The sequence below is a fragment of the Salvelinus alpinus genome, chromosome 24, assembly GCF_045679555.1.
Source record: "Salvelinus alpinus chromosome 24, SLU_Salpinus.1, whole genome shotgun sequence".
Classification (NCBI taxonomy): Eukaryota; Metazoa; Chordata; class Actinopteri; order Salmoniformes; family Salmonidae; genus Salvelinus; species Salvelinus alpinus.
The window spans coordinates 18,710,849-18,733,853 of NC_092109.1; the positions used below are offsets into that span (position 1 = coordinate 18,710,849).

At 44.5% G+C, this 23,005-nt stretch overlaps 1 protein-coding gene across 2 annotated transcripts; it reads left to right on the plus strand.

Moving 5' to 3' along the window:
- The first annotated feature begins 1,478 nt into the window (after window positions 1-1,478).
- On the plus strand, window positions 1,479-20,220 carry LOC139552270 (suppressor APC domain-containing protein 2-like). 2 transcript variants are annotated; one of them, XM_071363820.1, is made up of 6 exons: window positions 1,479-2,557; window positions 13,746-13,876; window positions 16,213-16,359; window positions 16,576-16,680; window positions 16,973-17,083; window positions 17,297-20,220. In XM_071363820.1, exons 1-6 carry the CDS (start codon window positions 1,735-1,737, stop codon window positions 17,423-17,425), a joined length of 1,446 nt encoding a protein of 481 aa, XP_071219921.1. In that variant the 5' UTR covers window positions 1,479-1,734; the 3' UTR covers window positions 17,426-20,220. The 2 variants fall into 2 exon arrangements, with proteins under 2 accessions (XP_071219921.1, XP_071219920.1); XM_071363819.1 differs by having other exon boundaries at window positions 1,481-2,557; window positions 16,970-17,083.
- The last annotated feature ends 2,785 nt before the right edge of the window (window positions 20,221-23,005 follow it).

Consider the following 23,005-nt stretch of genomic DNA (forward strand, 5'->3'; position numbering starts at 1 on the left):
AGTACTAAAAACAATTCACAACTTGAATTTTTAAAAAGAAGCTAATGATCCTCTGTGGCACAGTCATGCTTTAGTAGCCAATTTTGAAATATTTTACTTATTTTTGTAAAGAAGGGAGTTGGCTAATTAGGTTATATACTTTTGGGAATTCAATTTCCTTAACAGAAAGCTCCCCCTGGACACAATGCCTATGATTATCTGGGAGATTTTTTCATAGTCTCACAGCAAAATATTTGTGTCATCAAATTGGTTGCAGTTTAGAGCCATGAGTGTATGTGCATGACAGGAAGAGACAGAACAAGAGGAAAATAAGGAGGGAGAGGGGAGGCTGATTGAGAATTGAGGAATCAATTGCCTGACCCTGTGAACCTACCGATCAGTAAAAGAGCACCCCTCCCATTGAACAGTGCAGTCTCTCTCTCTCTCTCTCTCTCTCTCTCTCTCTCTCTCTCTCTCTCTCTCTCTCTCTCTCTCTCTCTCTCTCTCATGTGCACAGACACACCATCTCTTTCTCTGTCTATGCTACTATATAGGAGAGTGCACTTGCTGACTCTAGTGGAGTAGCCAAAGGGGTTGTTAGGATAATTCCTTCCATGAATGACCAAAGCCACTGTATGTGTGTAGGACTCTATACAGTATTCAGTTGTCAGGTCCTTTACTATGACAATTTCAGGCATATAGTGATTCTGTTCCAACAATCAATATGTCTGCAATAGTGCTGTGTTTACTGTGAGGGGGAGTAGAAAAGGGAAGGTTGACAGGATATTAATTTATAGATCATAAATGCATAGCCTATGATATATATTGCAGCATCCACTGTGACAGTGAAACTAAATGACATCAATTTAAAAGTTGCGCTCAATGAATGAGATAAGAATTCAAGTCTGAGCAAGTGAGGCTTTAGGATAAAATGGGACTAGAAGCGAATGCTCTTCTCATGAATTCAGATGATTTATCTAGGCTAAATGTAGGAAACAGGAGATTTCTTTGACTTGTGTTATAAGAACCCTTTTTCTAAAGATCTTTTATGATATTTTTGGTAATATGAAGCCTACAAAGCTCTATGTTGAACATTCTGAAAGATAAGTGGCAGTCAGTTTAAACATTGTCAATGGAATGTAGCTCTGTGATACAATGTTATACAATGTAGGCTATACATTGTGTCACAATGTATCATAAGCATGATACTATGTACAAACATTATAATAAACATATTGTAAAAAGACTGCCTCTGTTTTTTTAAACAATAAAACCCACATGTAGGGTAAAGAAACATATTTCCTCACAAAAAAATTCCTGCGGGTAGGGTATGAATCCGAGAGTGAATAACGTCCGGCTTTATGAATAACAAAAGCACAACTCAAACTTCTGCCTTCCACAACCTCCAACCAATAAGCTCACGGCAATTCTGACCATGACCAATGGCTGCGTCCCTGGACAAATCTGCGCAGATGTTTGAAGGGCGGTCCTGTTGAAAAAGGTATGCTGGAGCCGCAAGACTTGGGAGGGAAAGTAGATACTTTCGTTAAGCGAAGGCATAAAGAAAAGCTGGTCGAATTTCTAATCTATTTTGGAGAAATATAGTCTATAAAGACAGGTAGGGTAGGCTACTTATAAACACATTTATTTTTGTATCACGCGTAAAGTAATAAGACGTTGGTTATAACCACATTATAAGATATATCTTGGTGAGGTTTGATTTTGGCATCATTCAATTCAACGATTGATAACTTCATGGCTTCGATAGCAACTGATACTGATCGTAGCTGCAAATTGAACGGGCCGTCGACAATTTACGGTAGGATTGGCACAAGAAGACAAGGCAAGACAAGCATAACCGGTAAAATGCAGCCCAAAGACACGGAATATTCAACAGATGGGTTACCCAAAGCCTTTTTACACAGTTTGAGGACACTCTTTGACATCCTCGATGATGGGAAGAGAGGGTATGTGCACATATCGGAGATTGAGAGTAGATGGCAAGGGGCAGATACTCATGATTTGCCCGGCGGTGTTCTGGAGTGTCTGAGGCGGGTGGCCCCACCGCATGGTTGCCTGACATTTGAGCGCTTCGTGGCGGGGCTGCGATACTCCATGCCGAACCCGGACAACAACAACCACATAAAGGCTCAGGTTTCCCTGCACCCGAAACATGCACTCCTGCAATCGAAACGGCACCATATGCCAGCGCAAAAACCTGCCCCGCTCTCTACCTGCTCTGTCGGAACTCGGATTGAAAACAAAGTTCGCCCACTGGGTCCAAGCAACGGGACAAATACGCATCACAAACGCGCGTCCTCACTTCAGAGTCGGTCCAGACATAATGAGGGGAACACTGGATACCCACCAGTCACCTCGGTCGTAGGTGGTCCCATGCGTTACACCAATACGGGTTATGAGAGAACAGGCAGAAGTTTGGAACGGGTAACCATTGTGCCCGAAAGCGGTTCATATCGAGCGGATTCGGTTCGGATGGGGAAGCAGGCGCATCCACAGCAGAGTCGGGTGAGGTCCACAGAGTCCCTTGCTCTCGAGTCATCAAGTCTCCAAAAACCAAGTAAGTTTGATTATCAAAGATCAATAAAATCAGGACCAGTCTTCCATCATCTCTATCTATCTATCTCCCCCCCATGTGTATGTATTTTGTTTCTCACTATGCTAAGCGATCAGTACTCGTCCTCAGCAATAAGATCAAGTGGGGTATAAACAGGTCAGGGCTATTCTGCTGCCTCAGTCTCATTGACCCAGGTGTGGAGGTAGAGGAGTAGGAAACACACATTACACACATTTCTATACCAGACTGTCATCACTAAACAACTGCAGCACTAGCACCAGGTTACAACATGTTTAGCATCACATGCTGACTAGACTAGGTTGAAAAGCATTAAACATGCATGGAAATTTAGCTACCTAGCTTGCTGTTGCTAGCTAATTTGTCCTGCGATATAAACATTGGGTTGTTATTTTACCTGAAATGCACAAAGTCCCCTACTCCGACAATTAATCCACAGATAAAAGGGTAAACTGAGTTTGTTTCTAGTAATCTCCCCTCCTTCAGGCTTCTTCTTTTTCTTTGGACTTTATATGGCGGTTGGCAACCAACTTTAAGGTGCATTACCACCACCGACTGGACTGGAGTGTGGACCTCAGTTCATGTTTCAATCACCCACGTGGGTATATGCTCATAAAAACCAATGAGGACATACACACACTTTCACACATCGTATATGCTGCTGCTACTCTATTCTTATTTTACTCTTATGAGTATCTATCCTGGTGCCTCTATGTACATATCTACCTCAATGACCTCATACCCCTGCACATTGATCTGGTACTGAGCCCTGGTATGCCTCTCAAATCTCTCTGCTGCAGTGAAGAGTTTGTAATTGAATAATTGACCTCCAGTTCATCCAGAGTGAGTCACAGATCATGTCTCAAATTCTTCTGGATGCTTAGCCAGAGTTTAGACTGGGCTCTGGGCTCCTCCTATTGGGATCATCAGCCCAACTTTTCCTGATCCTTTCCTGGTCTCCCTCATTAGACTGACCTGTGTTCACTGAAGTCGGGAAAGCTATGGAGAAAATCCTGCTCTCTCTCTCTCCTATGTGCACACAGGCACCTCCCCCCTCTCTCTCTCTCTCGCTTTCTCTCTCCCTCTCTAATGGCCCTGCTGAGTCCAAGCCTGTCTGTATCTATAACGGGGACATGTCCGTGAAGCAGCCTGGAGGCCCTGGCTAGCTACTTATATCAGTGCCACAGACCCACTCTACCCACTACTCTCTGTACAGCCATGGGATTGGAGAGTGTGGTGAATGGCAATGTAATCTCCCCCAGCAAACCCGCTGGATTAGCACAGATTACGTGCAGAGTAATTGAGGCACTGCAGCGGTGAAATCCTGCCCACCCCTGGCCAAGCTACCATTAACCTGCTCTCTCTTCTCTCGCTCTCTCTGCGTTCCAAATGGCATCCTATTCCCTACATAGTGCACTACTTGGCCCTGGTCAAAACTAGTGCACTATATAGGAAATAGAGTGCCATTTGGGATGCAGACTCTTGTGGGATGTCCAAAATCATGGAGAGAGGTCACGTCTGCCCGGCTGTGGAACTCATTGAAGAGGCTGATGTGGTATTGGAGCAGGGTAATGTGAAGAGGCAGATGTGGTATTGGAGCAGGGTAATGTGAAGAGGCAGATGTGGTATTGGAGCAGGGTAATGTGAAGAGGCAGATGTGGTATTGGAGCAGGGTAATGTGAAGAGGCAGATGTGGTATTGGAACAGGGTAATGTGAAGAGGCTGATGTGGTATTGGAGCAGGGTAATGTGAAGAGGCTGATGTGGTATTGGAGCAGGGTAATGTGAAGAGGCTGATGTGGTATTGGAGCAGGGTAATGTGAAGAGGCTGATGTGGTATTGGAGCAGGGTAATGTGAAGAGGCAGATGTGGTATTGGAGCAGGGTAATGTGAAGAGGCTGATGTGGTATTGGAACAGGGTAATGTGAAGAGGCTGATGTGGTATTGGAGCAGGGTAATGTGAAGAGGCAGATGTGGTATTGGAGCAGGGTAATGTGAAGAGGCAGATGTGGTATTGGAGCAGGGTAATGTGAAGAGGCTGATGTGGTATTGGAGCAGGGTAATGTGAAGAGGCTGATGTGGTATTGGAGCAGGGTAATGTGAAGAGGCTGATGTGGTATTGGAGCAGGCTAATGTGAAGAGGCAGATGTGGTATTGGAGCAGGGTAATGTGAAGAGGCTGATGTGGTATTGGAGCAGGGTAATGTGAAGAGGCAGATGTGGTATTGGAGCAGGGTAATGTGAAGAGGCTGATGTGGTATTGGAGCAGGGTAATGTGAAGAGGCTGATGTGGTATTGGAGCAGGGTAATGTGAAGAGGCTGATGTGGTATTGGAGCAGGGTAATGTGAAGAGGCAGATGTGGTATTGGAGCAGGGTAATGTGAAGAGGCTGATGTGGTATTGGAGCAGGGTAATGTGAAGAGGCTGATGTGGTATTGGAGCAGGGTAATGTGAAGAGGCTGATGTGGTATTGGAGCAGGGTAATGGGCCAGTGGCTGGAGCTGGACTGTGGACTATGTTTAACAGAGCTACTGACCCCAATGCTTTAGTGCCCTGCCAAAGTTAAGCTGAAAGAAAGGCATAATAACAAGTATCACTTTACTGGAACACTATGAAATATTTCCCACACTCTTAAAGGCAGCTTCTGGACAACGTCACTGTGTGGGCGACATGACGTCCATGCTATACAATGCTCTAAACACTGAAAAAAGATGAGGAAAGATTGAGCATTTTTCATGGCTGCAGTGCCTGCTGTTCTATCTCTGTGTATCTGAGCAGTGAACTGTAGGCAGCCACGCAGGCAGGGGAGGCTGTGTGGAAGTGGTTGGACAGAGAGAGCGAGAGAGAGCTTGTCAGAGCTGGCCTTTCCGACCCGTCTGACTGCAAATTACCCATGAGGCGTGAGGAACAACTCACCTCTGGAAAAACTGTCTCTGGAGCCAGAGACCGTTTGGAGAAGCGCAGAGGAGGTGGTGTATGTCTCTTTGTTAACAACAGCTTGTCCACAATCTGTAATATTAAGGACGTCTCGAGGTTCGGCTCGCCTGAGTTCGAATACCTCATGATAAGCTGTAGACCACATTATTTACCAACAGAGTTTTCATCTTTATTTTACGTAGTTGTCTATTTACCACCTCAAACCGGTGCTGGCACTAAGACCGCACTCAACGAGCTGTATAGTGCCAAAAGCAAACAAGAAAATGCTCAACCAGAGGCGGCGCTCCTAGTGGCCGGTGACATTAATTCAAGAAAACTGAAATCACATTTACTCCACACACAGAGACGCATACAAAGCTCTCCCTCACCCTCCATTTGGCAAATCTGACCATAACTATATCCTTCTGATTTCTGCTTAAAAGCAAAAGCTCCAACAGGAAGTACCAGTGACATGCTCAATACGGAAATGCTCTGATGCAGCAGATGCTAAATTATAGGACTGTTTTGCTAGCACAGACTGGAATATGTTCTGGCATTCATCCGATGGCATTGAGGAGTTTACCACATCAGTCACCTGCTTCATTAATAAATGCATCGATGACTTTGTCCCCTCAGTGACTGTACATACATATCCCAACCAGAAGCCATAGATTACAGCCAACATCCGCACTGAGCTAAAGGCTAGATCTGCCAGTTTCAATGAGCTAATCCCGCTACGCCCTCCAACGAACCGTTAAACAGGCAAAGTGTCAATACAGGACCAAGATCAAATCCTGCTACACCAGCTTTGACGCTCGTCGGATGTGGCAGGGCTTGCACACTATCATGGATTACAAACGGAAACCCAGCCGTAAGCTGTCCAGTGCCTACCAGCTAAATACTTTCTATGCACGTTTCGAGGCTAGCAACGCTGAACTATGCATGAGAGCACCAGCTGTTTCCGGATGACTGTGTGATCACGCTCTCTGTAGCCGATGTGTGTAAGACCTTTAAACAGGTTAACATTCGCAAGGCCGAAGGGCCAGACGGATTACCAGGACATGTAGTGAGACCAGCTGGTAAGTGTCTTCACTGACATTTTCAACCTCTCCCTGACCAAGTCTGTAATACCTACATGTTTCAAGCACACCACCAGTCCCTGTGCACAAGAATGCCAAGGTAACCTGTCTGAATGACTATCGCCCCGTAGCACTCACACCTGTAGCCATGACATTTTTTGAAAGGCTGGTCATGGCTCACATCAGCACCATCATCCCAGACACCCTGGACCCACTCCAATTAGCATACCGCTTCAAAAGATCCACAGATGCCGCAATCTCTATTGCACTCCACACTGCCCTTTCCCACCTGAACAAAAGGAACACCTATGTGAGAATGCAGTTCATTGAATACAGCTCCGTGTTCAACACCATTGTGCCCTTCAAGCTCATCGCTAAACTAAGGATCCTGGGATTAAACACATCCCTCTACAACTGGATCCTTCCTGACGGGCCACCCCCAGGTGGTTAGGGTAGGCAACAACAACTCTGCCACGCTGACCTTCAACACGGGGTACCCTCAAGGGTGTGTGCTTAGTCCCCTCCTGTACTCCCTGTTCAACCACAACTACATGACCGCCCACGACTCCAACACCATCATTAAGTTTGCAGACGACACAGCCTGATCACTGACGACGATGAGACAGCCTACAGGGAGGAGGTCAGAGACCTGGCAGTGTGGTGGCAGGACAATAACCTCTCCCTCAACATCAGCAAGACAAAGGAGCTGATCGTGGACTACAGGAAACGGAGGACCGAGCATGCCCCCATCCACATCAAAGAGTCTGTTGTGGAACAAGTTGAGAGCTTCAAGTTCCTTGGTGCCCACATCACTAAGGAATTATCATGGTCCACACACATCAACCTAGTCATAAAGAGGGCACTGCAACGCCTCGTCACACTCATGAGGCTGAAAAGATTCTGCATGTGCCCTCAGATCCTCAAAACGTTATACAGCTGCAGCATTGAGAGCATCTTGACTGGCTGCATTTTATTTTTATTTTATTTCACCTTTATTTAACCAGGTAGGCTAGTTGAGAACAAGTTCTCATTTACAACTGCGACCTGGCCAAGATAAAGCATAGCAATTCGACACATACAACAACACAGAGTTACACATGGAATAAACAAAACATACCATCAATAATACAGTAGAAAAATAAGTCTATATACAATGTGAGCAAATGAGGTGAGATAAGGGAGGTAAAGGCAAAAAAGGCCATGGTGGCGAGGTAAATACAATATAGCTGTCACGCCCTGACTTTAGTTATATTTGTTTTCTTTATTTTTTGGTTAGGTCAGGGTGTGACAAGGGTGGTTTGTTTAGTTTTTGTATTTGTCTAGGGGTTTTTGTCTTGTCTAGGGGTGTTGTCTATCTATGGGGAATTGGTATGGTCTAGGGGATTGTAAGTTTATGGTGGCTTGAATTGGTTCCCAATCAGAGACAGCTGTTTCTCGTTGTCTCTGATTGGGGAGCCTATTTAGGTTGTCATTTTCCATGTTGGTTTTGTGGGTAGTTGTTTTCTGTCTCTGTGTCTGTACCAGACAGGACTGTTTCGTTTGTTCCGCGTTGTTATTTTGTTTATTAAAAATCATGAACATGTACCACGCTGCACCTTGGTCCTCTCCTTCTTCCTCAGACGAACATCGTTACAATAGCAAGTAAAACACTGGAATGGTAGATTTGCAGTGGAAGAATGTGCAAAGTAGAAATAATGGGGTGCAAAGGAGCTAAATAAATAAATACAGTAGGGGAAGAGGTAGTTGTTTGGGCTAAATTATAGATGGGCTATGTTCAGGTGCAGTAATCTGTGAGCTGCTCTGACAGCTGGTGCTTAAAGCTAGTGAGGGAGATAAGTGTTTCCAGCTTCAGAGATTTTTGCAGTTCGTTCCAGTCATTGGCAGCAGAGAACTGGAAGGAAAGATGACCAAAGGAGGAATTGGCTTTGGGGGTGACCCGTGAGATATACCTGCTGGAGCGTGTGCTACGAGTGGGTGCTGCTATGGTGACCAGTGAGCTGAGATAAGGCGTGGCTTTACCGAGCAGAGACTTGTAGATAACCTGTAGCCAGTGGGTTTGGCGACGAGTATGAAGCGAGGGCCAAGCAACGAGAGCGTACAGGTCGCAGTGGTGGGTAGTGTATGGGGCTTTGGTGACAAAACTGATGGCACTGTGATAGACTGCATCCAGTTTGTTGAGTAGAGTGTTGGAGGCTATTTTATAGATGACATCACCGAAGTCGAGGATTGGTAGGCTGGTCAGTTTTACGAGGGTATGTTTCGCAGCATGAGTGAAGGATGCTTTGTTGCGATATAGGAAGCCGATTCTAGATTTAATTTCGGATTGGAGATGCTTAACGTGAGTCTGGAAGGAGAGTTTACAGTCTAAGCAGACACCTAGGTATTTGTAGTTGTCCACGTATTCTAAGTCAGAGCTGTCCAGAGTAGTGATGCTGGACGGGCGAGCAGGTTGAATAGCATGCATTTAGTTTTTACTAGCGTTTAAGAGCAGTTGGAGGCCACGGAAGGAGAGTTGTATGGCATTGAAGCTCGTCTGGAGGTTAGTTAACACAGTGTCCAAAGAGGGGCCAGAAGTATACAGAATGGTGTCGTCTGCGTAGAGGTGTATCAGAGAATCACCAGCAGCAAGAGCAGCATCATTGATGTATAAAGAGAAGAGAGTCGGCCCGAGGATTGAACCCTGTGGTACCCCCATAGAGACTGCCAGAGGCCCTGACAACAGGCCCTCCGTTTTTACACACTGAACTCTATCAGATAAGTAGTTGGTAAACCAGGCGAGGCAATCATTTGAGAAACCAAGGCTGTCGAGTCTGCCAATAAGAATGTGGTGATTGACAGAGTCGAAAGCCTTGGCCAGGTCGATGAAGACGGCTGCGCAGTAATGTCTCTTATTGATGGCGGTTATGATGTTGTTTAGGACCTTGAGCGTGGCTGAGGTGCACCCATGACCAGCTCTGAAACCAGATTGCATAGCGGAGAAGGTACGGTGGGCTTTGAAATGGTTGGTAATCTGTTTCTTAACTTGGCTTTCGAAGACCTTAGAAAGACAGGGTAGGATAGATATAGGTCTATAGCAGTTTGGGTTTAGAGTGTCACCCCCTTTGAAGAGGGGGATGACCGTGGTAGCTTTCCAATCTTTGGGAATCTCAGACGATACGAAAGAGAGGTTGAACAATTTCGGGGTTGCAACAATTTCGGCAGATCATTTTAGAAAGAGAGGGTCCAGATTGTCTAGCCCGGCTGATTTGTAGGGGTCCAGATTTTGCAGCTCTTTCAGAACATCAGCTATCTGGATTTGGGTGAAGGAGAAATGGTGGGGGCTTTGGCGGGTTGCTGTGGAGGGTGCCGGGCAGTTGACCGGGGTATGGGTAGCCAGGTGGAAAGCATGGCCAGCCGTCGAGAAATGCTTATTGAAATTCTCAATTATAGTGGATTTATCGGTGGTGACAGTGTTTCCTAGCCTCAGAGCAGTGGGCAGCTGGGAGGAGGTGCTCTTATTCTCCATGGACTTTACAGTGTCCCAGAACTTTTTTGAGTTAGTATACAGGATGCAAATTGCTGTTTGAAAAAGCTAGCTGCATCAACGCTTAGTATGGCAACTGTTTGGCTTCAGATGCAAGGCGCTACAGAGGGTAGTGCGTACCGCCCAGTACATAACTGGGGCCGAGCTCCCTGCCATCCAGGACCTCTATACCAGGTGGTGTCAGAGGAAGACCCTAAAAATTGTCAAAGACTCCAGCCACACAGGTCATAGACTGTTCTCTCTGCTACCACACGGCAAGTGGTACCGATGCACCAAGCCTGGAACCAACAGGACCCTGAACAGCTTCTACCCCAGGCTATAAGACTGCTAAATAGTTAACCAATACCTACCCGGACTATCTGTATTGACCCTTTTTGCACTAACTCTTTTGACTCATCACATACGCTGCTGCTACTATTTATTATCTATCCTGTTGCCTAGTCATTTTATCCCTATCTATATGTACATATCTACCTCAATTATCTCGTACCCCTGCACATCAACTCTGTACTGGTACCCCATGTATGTAGGCAAGTTATCATTACTCATTGTGTATTTATTCCTTGCGTTATTATTTTTATATTTATTACTTGTGTTATTATTTTAAATGTTTTCAACAACAAAATAGTAGAAATGGCCATTAGGCTCTGTCTTTTAATTAGCAATGCTGTTTCAAGGCATGCAAATGAGGCTTACCTACACTGGTAAACAGTATCCTCTTTGGGTGCCACAGTCGAACTTGAAAATTATCTAGAGCCACTAAACTAGGTGCTCTACATATTTCCCTCCCCCTCTCTGAACCAGCATACTCCTGCCCTCAAGGAACTATCTCCAGTTTCCGATTAACAGGATTTCTGGGAGTCCAGATACAACATGGAAACGTGTCATGTTTTCTCTGCTCTGTTATCAACTATCACCTGAACTGTTTTTATATACATAAGTTCTTACAATTTATTCTCATCTTCCCTCAGAATTGTAATTTATCCCCATTTAATACAATTAATACAACCAGATAGGGTTGATAAGGTTAGCAGGGAGGGATGGTAGCGCCCTCGTGTGGCCACCAAAGGCACTGCAGGGTTTACAGATTTCACTATTCTGAGTAGTGGCCTCTCCCTTTTCTCTCTCTCTCTCTGTCTCTTTCTCTCTCGTGTTCTCCCTCGTTCACGCACGCACTCACTCACTCACTCATATACACACACACAGTCATAGACTGTTCTCTCTGCTACCGCATGGCAAGCAGTACCGATGCACCAAGTCTGGAACCAACAGGACCCTGAACAACGTTTACCCCCAAGCCATGGGACTGCTAAATAGTTAACCAAATAGCTACCCAGACTGCATTGACCCTTTTTGCACCAACTCATTTGATTCATCACTTACTGTATGCTGCTGCTGCTACTCTGTTTATTATCTATCCTGTTGCCTAGTCACTTTACTCCTACCTATATGTACATAGTACCTCAATTACCTCCTAGTCCTGTACATCGACTTGGTACCCCATGTATACAGTGGGGAGAACAAGTATTTGATACACTGCCGATTTTGCAGGTTTTCCTACTTACAAAGCACGTAGAGGTCTGTCATTTTTATCATAGGTACACTTCTACTGTGAGAGTCGGAATCTAAAACAAAAATCCAGAAAATCACATTGTATGATTTTTAAGTAATTAATTTGCATTTTATTGCATGACATAAGTATTTGATACATCAGAAAAGCAGAACTTAATATTTGGTACAGAAACCTTTGTTTGCAATTACAGAGATCATACGTTTCCTGTAGTTCTTGACCAGGTTTGCACACACTGCAGCAGGGATTTTGGCCCACTCCTCCATACAGACCTTCTCCAGATCTTTCAGGTTTCGGGGCTGTCGCTGGGCAATACGGACTTTCAGCTCCCTCCAAAGATTTTCTATTGGGTTCAGGTCTGGAGACTGGCTAGGCCACTCCAGGACCTTGAGATGCTTCTTACGGAGCCACTCCTTAGTTGCCCTGGCTGTGTGTTTCGGGTCGTTGTCATGCTGGAAGATCCAGCCACGACCCATCTTCAATGCTCTTACTGAGGGTAGGAGGTTGTTGGCCAAGATCTCGCGATACATGGCCCCATCCATCCTCCACTCAATACGGTAGAGTCGTCCTGTCCCCTTTGCAGAAAAGCATCCCCAAAGAATGATGTTTCCACCTCCATGCTTCACGGTTGGGATGGTGTTCTTGGGGTTGTACTCATCCTTCTTCTTCCTCCAAACACGGCGAGTGGAGTTTAGACCAAAAAGCTCTATTTTTGAATCATCAGACCACATGACCTTCTCCCATTCCTCCTCTGGATCATCCAGATGGTCATTGGCAAACTTCAGACGGGCCTGGACATGCGCTGGCTTGAGCAGGGGGACCTTGCGTGCGCTGCAGGATTTTAATCCATGACGGCGTAGTGTGTTACTAATGGTTTTCTTTGAGACTGTGGTCCCAGCTCTCTTCCGGTCATTGACCAGGTCCTGCCGTGTAGTTCTGGGCTGATCCCTCACCTTCCTCATGATCATTGATGCCCCACGAGGTGAGATCTTGCATGGAGCCCCAGACCGAGGGTGATTGACCGTCATCTTGAACTTCTTCCATTTTCTAATAATTGCGCCAACAGTTGTTGCCTTCTCACCAAGCTGCTTGCCTATTGTCCTGTAGCCCATCCCAGCCTTGTGTAGGTCTACAATTTTATCCCTGATGTCCTTACACAGCTCTCTGGTCTTGGCCATTGTGGAGAGGTTGGAGTCTGTTTGATTGAGTGTGTGGACAGGTGTCTTTTATACAGGTAACGAGTTCAAACAGGTGCAGTTAATACAGGTAATGAGTGGAGAACAGGAGGGCTTCTTAAAGAAAAACTAACAGGTCTGTGAGAGCCGGAATTCTTACTGGTTGGTAGGTGATCAAATACTTATGTCATGCAATAAAATGCAAATTAATTACTTAAAAATCATACAATGTGATTTTCTGGATTTTTGTTTTAGATTCCGTCTCTCACAGTTGAAGTGTACCTATGATAAAAATTACAGACCTCTACATGCTTTGTAAGTAGGAAAACCTGCAAAATCGGCAGTGTATCAAATACTTGTTCTCCCCACTGTATAGTCATGTTATCGTTGCTCATTTTGTGTTTGTTCCTCGTTATTTTTTAAATAATTTTCAAAATGTTCTCTGCATTGTTGGGAAGAGCCCGTAAGTAAGCATTTCACTGTTAGTCTACACTTGTTGTGTATGTGAAAGCATGTGACAAATACAATTTGATTTGATTTGGAGTGTGGTTTTGGTGACAATGTGTTAGTCTGATCTCTTTTGATTGTTGGCTGGGGGACAGTTCAGTTCTACCATAGATGGAAACCGTGATGCACTGAACACAACAGAGTGAGTCAGAACTTCTCTCTGATGTTCATGTCCATCTAGCTCTATGTATTTGATACTAACATTATAGAAGTGCAAACAAGTTTGTTCTTCCTTACAGCAAATGGGTATGTTTACATTTGATGTATTAATTATCCAGTTACCCAAAGCATAGTTGTACTAACCAGACAGTTCATACCTGTGTTCTAGACAAGACCTGGAAGTCAGTTGGTGAAATCAGCAAAAAATCTTTCTGACCACCCATTCCTGCCCAATTTCTTATCCAGGTATTGTGGAGGCTGGGTTACCGAGGTCCCAGAGTGAGTCAGCCACGGGATTAACTGTCTCCAGACGCCATGGGCGGAGCCGAGATGAGCAGAGACGCCATACCATCACCAACGGGGTGGATTATGGAATGGTACTTACGCCCGGTAACACACACACACACACACACACACACACACACACACACACACACACACACACACACACACACACACACACACACACACACACACACACACACACACACACACACACACACACACACACACACTGTTGCATTATGCACAGTGTTTAGAGAGGCAGTCAAACAACCATGTTCTGCCAGTGAAAACAGGTATTTTGTGATCCACAGACAATGTGAAAGTGGTCTCATACGGGTATTCAGTGATAGGGTTCGTGTTAGGGGTCAGTTCAACTTTTTATCTAGAGTAGGGGTGAGGTGGAGAACAGTTTCATGGATAAACAGGCCTATCTGCTCTGTGCAGACTGCAACTGCTGTAGGTCACTTTGTTTCTGTTGGCCAACACCCACCATTAACTCCCCCATTCAACCCCTCTCCCTACACCCCTCCCACCTTTCACTCAGTCCAACCCCTCTCCCCCTGTGGCCCTCCCAATCTCCTACCCCTTTCCATGCCTCCTCTCGCCCTCTTTTTCTCTCTTTCTATCCCCCTGCCTCTAATTTCTCTCTGAGCCCTACTTTATCCCCCTCTCTCTGTCTTCTCCTCTCCTTCCACTCGTTCTCTGTGTGAAGTCGTAGAGGGTGCTGCTCCCCCCTCTGGCCGCCTGTCCTCATTGTAATGAGCCGGGTCGGGCCCAGGGGCCTGGAAGCAGGGGATTCGCTTGGCCCACCCGGCCCAGCCTGGACAGCTGTCTGGGCAGCCTACACCACTGTCTTCATCCCTCTCAGCAGCAGTCTGTACAGCAGCAAGGCACTGCACTTTTTCCTCGGGGTGAGTGAGAACAACTAGAGGAGAGAGGTCAGGAAAGAGAAGTAAAAACGGAGTCTTGTTTGGTCATTGAGCTGTTTCCATGTATGTGTATGTCTATTACACGCTTGCAGGTGTGTGTTGAGTTGTGTCAAAATGTAACTATGGAGTTATGAGCAGAGTCAGGGAGAGATAACCGTTTGTCAACTAGCTGAATATTTGACAGTTCTGTGTCTGCGGTTGATGTGTTGTTGAAACTAGTGGACAGTGCCAGTTTCAGTTGGTGTCTTGTTGATAACCAGTAAACTCCTAGTTGTAATGTTTGTTCCTCTAGCCCTAGCAGGTGTATGGTAGTTTGTACTGTTTGGAGCTGTTGTGTAGATTATCCTGATGCCCATGATACTTTGTGATTTTAGATACGACAACATCAGCTGTGTCATGCCGTTGTAGTATGCTTTGTCATTTTAACATTTACATTCAAATCATTTAGCAGACGCTCTTATCCAGAGCGACTTACATGAGCAATTAAGGTTAGGTGCCTTGCTCAAGGGCACATCGTCGGCTCGGGGATTCAAACCACAGACCTCTCGGTTACGCTATTAACCTCTAGGCCACCTGCAGCCCTGGTGATGTTAGCTTTGTCAGCCAGCTCCCCCCTCCCGTACCCCCCTCTCCCCTCTGCAACTTTTCCTCCCCCTGTTCTGTGTTCTCTCCCCCCTCCCCTCTTTACAGAGCATATTTTCCCTGCCTGTGGCCCACCACACAAACACAGCCTGACACTCTGGGTCACGCTTCATTCCAGGCACAACCCCACCCCCCACTCCCCAACCTCTCTTTCATCCCTCGCTCTCCTCCCCTCTGTTTGCAGCTCCCATTCAACCCAGCATGGCCAGAGCTGAAAGGGGAAATGTGTTTAGTATGCAGTGATGGCACAAGAGGTTTACCCTGGCTAATTACAGTCCAGATCAGATAACAACAACAGTATCAGTAGACTTTGACAATACTGGTTGGTTTGGCCACTGCATTATGTCATTGGGAACTAGGCCTTTGTACAGACATGGTTTTCCCGACGGTGATAGTGTATAGAGAGGGTGGCTGAATGCCAGGAATGGGGCCTGTGCTGTGGAACTGGAGGATAGGATGGTCAGCAGAACTCAATGCTGTACCTGTCACTGGGACAGGACGACCTGTTGTAGTGGCTACTGTTTTCCCATTCTTAGGTCTCTGCATGGTTGCCATGGCGCCAGGCTGATCGCTGCTCTTAACATTGTCTCCTGTTGAGGTCAGGGTACCACTCCGGCACAATTGGCCCGGTGCCATTGTCTCAGAACAAAAGCGGCAGACAAATGTGCAAATAAAAGGGTGCACATTTTCCAAGTAACCCAAAACAACATAACCATCATAAATATTGACAAGCTTTTTTGGTGCTCAGGATGAGTATAAGCTTGAGGAGCCAGGTTCGCCAAATGACTTCAGGTAAGTGACCCATATTGACGATGACTGTAAGAGAGAAGTTGACTCCCTTTCCCCCCTCCCTCCAGCTGAAGCAGATGAAGGAGTTGGAGCAGGAGAAGGACTCTCTGCTGGCCGGTCTGGACGTGGTGGAGCGGGCTAGAGAGTGGTACCAGACTCAGATCCACAACGTCACCGAGAGACAGAGACACGTGGGCCAAAGCAACCACTGCACGGTAATGACTGTTCATTAGGCAACAAACAGACGGAAACAAACTGAAACAGGGAGGGACTACTATTGAGGTTCAATAAGAAACGCTCCTTTTCGTTTTCCGTTGCATGCCCTAATGAACATGACCCAAGGCATGTATACAATTTAGTAGGAATGGATGATACAGTGTATGAATTATCTGAAACTGTCCAGTTCTTACTCTCTTTCTCTCTCCCACCAGGATTTCTTCACAGAATCCCAGAATCAAAGTCACATGAATGTTCTGCTTCCCAAGCTGCAGGAAGTCAACCGTTGCCTTAATGACCTAATTTCCTGCTCTGGAGCGGTGAGTCTTGAAATAAGACACCTTACCTGACTGTGTCTGAGTGTCCTCACTGCTCTAAAAAATGGGGGATGGTTGTCTCATATGAGTGTGTAATTTCTAAGGTCAAATTGAATTCCACGGTAATTGTGAAGGGACTTATTTTCCTCTTACTGGAGTCCTCTCAGTGGCAATTAGATGTTGAGAGGTTGTTCTATGTTTTAGAAAGAGAGTATAGTCAAGCCTAAACACTAGAGTCGTTACTGAAACATGGTAATTCATGGGGAATAATCTTTCTTTCTCTCCCTCTTAGCAGTCTTTCCCATCCTCCAGCTCCCAGCCCACGGTGATCTCCTCCAGCTTCCAGCCTCCTGCCCCCCCACAAGCCATTCAGAGACTAAAGGACCAGAACCGCCTTCTCACTCAGGTGAACTGAACATATCATGTCAATGTACTGTAAATGTACAGATTTCCTGTACACCTCACCACTGTCCCTTTATGATGGTCTGACCTCTACCTATCTCTTCTCCCTGCTGCATTGAAGCTGTATGTAAACTCCTTTAATGCACAATAAAGGCATGTTTAAACTCAAAACTATCTTCTCCCCTGTCCATGTCGCTCGTCCTCCATCCCGGTGCAGGAGGTGACAGATAAGGGTAAGCGCATCACTCAGCTGGAGCAGGAGAAGTCTGCTCTGATCAAACAGCTGTTTGAGGCTCGCGCCCGGAGCACGCACGACAGCAGCACCATGGACTCCACCTTCATCTGAATACAGACACCATAATAGAACCACACTGCTCTATCTGACCCCCCCCCCAGTCACAACAAGACAACTGTATCAGCTGTACCACTCCTAATGGATTCCACACTCAACTCACCACTTCTGTCATGATGAAAGCACCTTGAACTTTTTACCCCGCATTGTACCACTCCCTTTGGATCTCCCCAACTGACCACTCCACTTAAAATGGCCTGCACACTAATCTGGGCCGGCCACTCCTTGAGGGGAGGGACCCCGGAGTCAACCCTCCTATGATACAGTCAGCCTCACCCACTGGGCAAAAATCCAGGAACACCACAGTCTTACCACTCCTAACTGGGGCCTTCCCAGGATTCCACTCCCGCTTGATCACTCCAAGGATCTACTGCGATGCACTAGGATCCTACCTTATTGAACCAGCCTTTACGTTTACCCTCCCTCTCATCACAGTATATCCTATGTGATTGGACATCATGGACTACATTTAAAACCGCGACAGGATCCATCCCTGCCAATCACCATGACAACAGCTGCTGTACAAAATACATTTGTTGGAGGGACTTCTGGACTGATACACACACCACACTAAAAATGCAGATTTTTTTTTTTATGTAAAAGTTGATGTGTTGTGATCTACCATTCCAACACAATGTTGTTAACCATTTAATCCAGAAACTTTGATCCCGGTCACACTTTGGTACATATTTCTCCCCTTCTATTCCAATACACCCAGTTGTGTACCTTCATTGAAATGGTTGATATGGTGAGAAGCTGAGCTCTCCTGACCTGGAGGACACCATGACTGTGCAGCATCTCATGTATGTCTCTCTAAGTACCCTTTAAGTGACGCACCAGTAAACATAGCCTATTACCCACCATTTTAGAAGCAGAGCAGCATGTAAATGTCACAGTTTGTTTCCCTTAAAGTGAATGTATTGAGAGCACCAAAAGGTGACGCATGTCCTACAAGCCAAGGGGATCTAGTAGTGGAGAGGGTAAGAGAGAAGTTTGCACGTAGAAGAGACTTGAAGATGAGAAGGATTGGTATATATTGAATGTGCATTGAGCCCTGGTCCTCAGTGGCAGTGTGACCACTGGAGCAGGACGTGGCTCAGAGAAGAGGGCTGTTGTGTTGGCTAGTGGAATTAAAGTGACTCCTCCTTGGTTAATAGGCCTCTAATGTAATGTAATGCACTGTAATGATTCATGCAAGACTGATTTTATAGTGCCGCTTCTCCTCTGTGGTGTCCTGGAGCCTTTGTGTAAAAAAGAATGAGTGATACCACTTTCTGTTCATCCTGTACTAACATGGTATGTGAGACTTGGTTCCCTGAGAGGTGAACACCAAGCATAGGTACAACTGCTCTTTAATGCTGTACTTCATAATGGTCCCACTAATCCAGGATAATAAACCGCATGGTCAACAGCGGCCGTTCAGTCTTGAACCCCCTTTTTAACTGAGAAAATGTTTTTTAGTGGCTGTAGATTGCTATGTAATGCAGCTATGTGATGATGTTGCAGTGCAACTCGTATTAGGTACCGTTGTGATGTCTGCATATCAATACTCTCTGCTGTGACTGACTGCCTGTCTGTCTCTCCTGTTTGATTGTATGTCTTTGGTCTCGTTATTATCTTGCTGCACATGAGTATATAAGTGAATGCCACCCTATCCTTTCCGATTTCAATTGAAGTATTCCCACCTGACTGTAAAATAAACACCAAAAGGTGCCAATAAGGTCATACTATCAGCCACCTTTTCATCTATTTTGTGGTGTTTTACCTTGTGATCAATTTAGCCTTGCTTTTTCATTCCTTTGTATTCCAGGGTTGATCCAGATGAGGGTCATCAGTAGTAGGGTGGTTTTAAGATGTTATATTAGCCTCTTGTTGAACAAAGTTGACTTGATTTAGAAAGCAGTCACCTATATGCAGGTGGATGTTATGGGTCAGGATGTTGACTGAACAGCTTTTGGGTGCAGGGTGCCTCCAAGTCGTGTTTTGCATGGCACCGTTGGGAGCTTATAAAGTACGTAGGACCTGTTATATTACTCCTAAATAAACTCTCCAACCTCTTTTCCAGTATAGCAGATATTTAGAAAGTGAAGGAAAATATAAATAATTCTTACTTTGGTTAAAGAAGGTTTATACAGACAGCACACTGGGCAAATATTTCACATTTGGATTAATATTTGATTTGTTGTTGTCAGCAAACATTAATTAAATGTAAAATCAACCAAACAGTAAAACCCTCTTGTTGATTTGTGGTTGAAACCGGTGTTAAATTTAAACCATTTCTGCAACATCAATCAAAGAGCCATATATATGACGCGGTGTTTGTGTTTTGGGGAACAACAATGTGCGGGGTGTCTATGGAAAAATGTTGCATCTTATTAAAACTGTTGATACACAAACGTCTTAATGAGAAAGTGTGTAAGAGGACAGGTATTCAAGGACGTGTAGCTTTGTCTTGAACCAGGCTTCCCTAAAACAGGTGTGACAACGACGTGATTTTGGAGGTATGGCAACGCGGGGCTAGATGGCGGGTAGTAGTGCTCATGTGTGGAGAGAAAGAAGACTGTCTTGTTTATCTGGATATAATTACTGATACATTTGCATCTGATACTCTTTCTTCCTCTTCTTTTGTAAAACTCATTTTGTCGGTGGCTGCCTGTAAATAGCACCGTTAAATAATCACACACATATATAATTGCGCTTAACTAGTTGACTGTTTTTGTTTCCAATTTGTTCTTTCTGATCAAATAAAAAAGTAACCCGTGCCAAGTTGATGTACAGGTTGAAATGAATCATCTTTGATTGAGTGTGTTATTGTAAAGATGGATGGACAGAGTGTAACTGACCAGAGACTCCCATGGTAAATGATCTGTGCAACAATGAGAAATATTACCCATGTATCTCTTCCAGACTACTAGAAGCTACATAGTCTATTCTCAGATAGTGATCTTTGTGTCTTCTGTTGAGAGATAATATAATTGGCATTAGGCTTCTCTGACAGATCAATGATTGCCATTGTATTTGATTAGGTGGACAACGCCTCACAGATAACTGTCAGACTAGGAAATGCCCTAGTACGTTCTCACAGTATGACATAATTCATCCAATATTCAATTTGGATTTTATTAGTTAAGATCCAACGGAGAAGATTTTAATAAGTAATATAATTCTGTTTTGCCTGAACATACATCTTAGACTTGATTGGGATTGGTATAATGACTATGTCTTTCAAAAGTTTTAGAAATGGTGAGACTGGGGTTTATTCATGAGACATTAGGATGTGACCATTGAGCAAGTTGAGGAAGCTAAACTCCTAGGTATAAGATTGCATGGTCAATTACCATGGTCAAGTCATATTGACAGAGTTGTTGTGAAGATGGGGAGGGGTCTGGCTGTTATAAAATATGCTCTGTGTTTTTTACACAAAAATCAACTGTACTAGTTGTTCAGGCTCTGGTCGTGTCCCATCTTGATCACTATCCGGAATATGTGAAGCAAAGAAAGACCTAGCAAAGTTGTAGCTTGCCCTTCACTGCACATGCAGAACTATCATCAACAACATGCCTGCCAGTCTTTCCTGGTTGAGGCTTGACGGGAAACTAACTGCATCTCTCCTAGTTTTTATGAGAAATATTACTGTGATGAAAATTCCAGATTGTCTGCATAATCAAATAACATTCAGCTTAGACATCCATACATACCCCATACATACCTCACAAGACATGTCACCAGGGGTCTCTTCACAGTCCCCAAGTCCAAAACAAATTCACGGCAACGCACAGTATTATACAGAGCCACGATCACATTGAACTCCCTTCCATCTCCTATTACTCAAGCAAAAGCAAACTTACCTTTAAAAATGTATAAAACAACATCTCATGGCACAAGAGGGACTGTGAAATGACAAACACACGCACACCCAGACACACTATCACACGTTATTCTTTAGTTGTATTGCTTGTATATCATTGTATTTTAAAATTGTGTGACTGTTCTTGACTATCAGTGTTTTGTTACTTGTGTTTTATGTTTTTGTGTGGACCCCAGGAAGAATAGCTGCTGCTTTGGCAAAACCTAATGGGGATACTAATAAAACCTAATGGGGATCCTAATGAATTTTATTATATATCTAATAACCATAAACAAATTAATCAACTTATGTCATTCACTTTTTTTATTACACTACATTTCACCAGCTTCAGAAACAATAAAAACAACAGCAATACAAACAACAAAAATAAACATTCCTAATTAATTGCAATTATTTTAGACTCCACTGATTCCCCTTGAAGCATTAATTCACACTAATTAAATGAGCACCCAAAGCAACAACAGCTAAGCATGTTGAGTCAGAGAACCCAAGGGAAGTTTCCCTCTGCACTTCATCTCTCTCTCTCAGAGACTAACTAAACAGAATGGCAAAACCATCCCATGGGCATCATGACTGACTTCTGCATGGTGGGGATACTGTCTGTGGGATAGGAGAAGCATGCAAACAATGTCTGGCATAATGTGCTCTTCAATTATGTGTCACTGTGACTTCAGGTAGTCACTTTTCTCTGAAGTATCCAAGAGAAGGGGATTCACAGTAAGTTAACTGAATGGCATCTCCTTTTAACCTATCAGTTTCATTGCTGGCGTTTTCAGCAAAATTGGTCATCTAAGGAAATGACACGTAACTAAATCAGAATGGTATAATTAAAATGTATATGACATTTGAATTGAGACATTTAAGTGATCTAATGGTTTGATCTTATGTCTGCAGTTGCATGATAAAAACAGAACCTTATCTTGTGGCTGGAGGTGGTGCTCAGCCCAGGGCTGAATGTGGCACACATCTGGGAATCTTGCCTTATATGAGCAAAATATGTCCTGTGTGAACATAGCACTAATGTAAACACAACCTTGGATTCAGTCACACAATGAAAGAACCTGGGTTGTGTTTCGACAGATGCTGTGGGGAATTGTAACCATTATAACCAAGATAAAACACTCAAAGTTATACAGAAGTTATACAGATGTGTGTGTGGATAGATTTCAATAACCATGTTTGCCCAAACAAATCAGACAGTAACAAATCAGACATACAAATTAGTAAACAAATAAGGTGACTCCTTCTGGACTGGATCCAGCTGTGTTGATTGACTTTCACTGTATGAGAAGCGTATTCATATATTTTAAAGACAACAAGCAATATCTGATTTCACAGTGAAGTGTCATCTAATTCCAATTTGTAATTGAAAAAGGTTTCCTTCACTTGTGTTGATGTCTTTATTCATCTTCCTTTTTCCTTTCTGTTCCTTCATAGTGGAATGAAAATGAAGAAAGAACACTGAGCTCTGTGATGTGAGGTCATCTGAAAGGTCAAACAACCTCTTTGTGAGATCAGTTTCTGACATTCAGAGTATTAGGGATCTTCTTGCCATCTGTACAGAGAACAGACCAAAGACCCCATGTAGGCTGTGTCTCAACAACAGTGGCATACCTCAGTAAAAAAATTAAGATAAAACATTTGTAGTTTTATAGCTAATCTCATTCAACACATTTTGCCATGAGAGTGAGAGACAATGTTGCCGT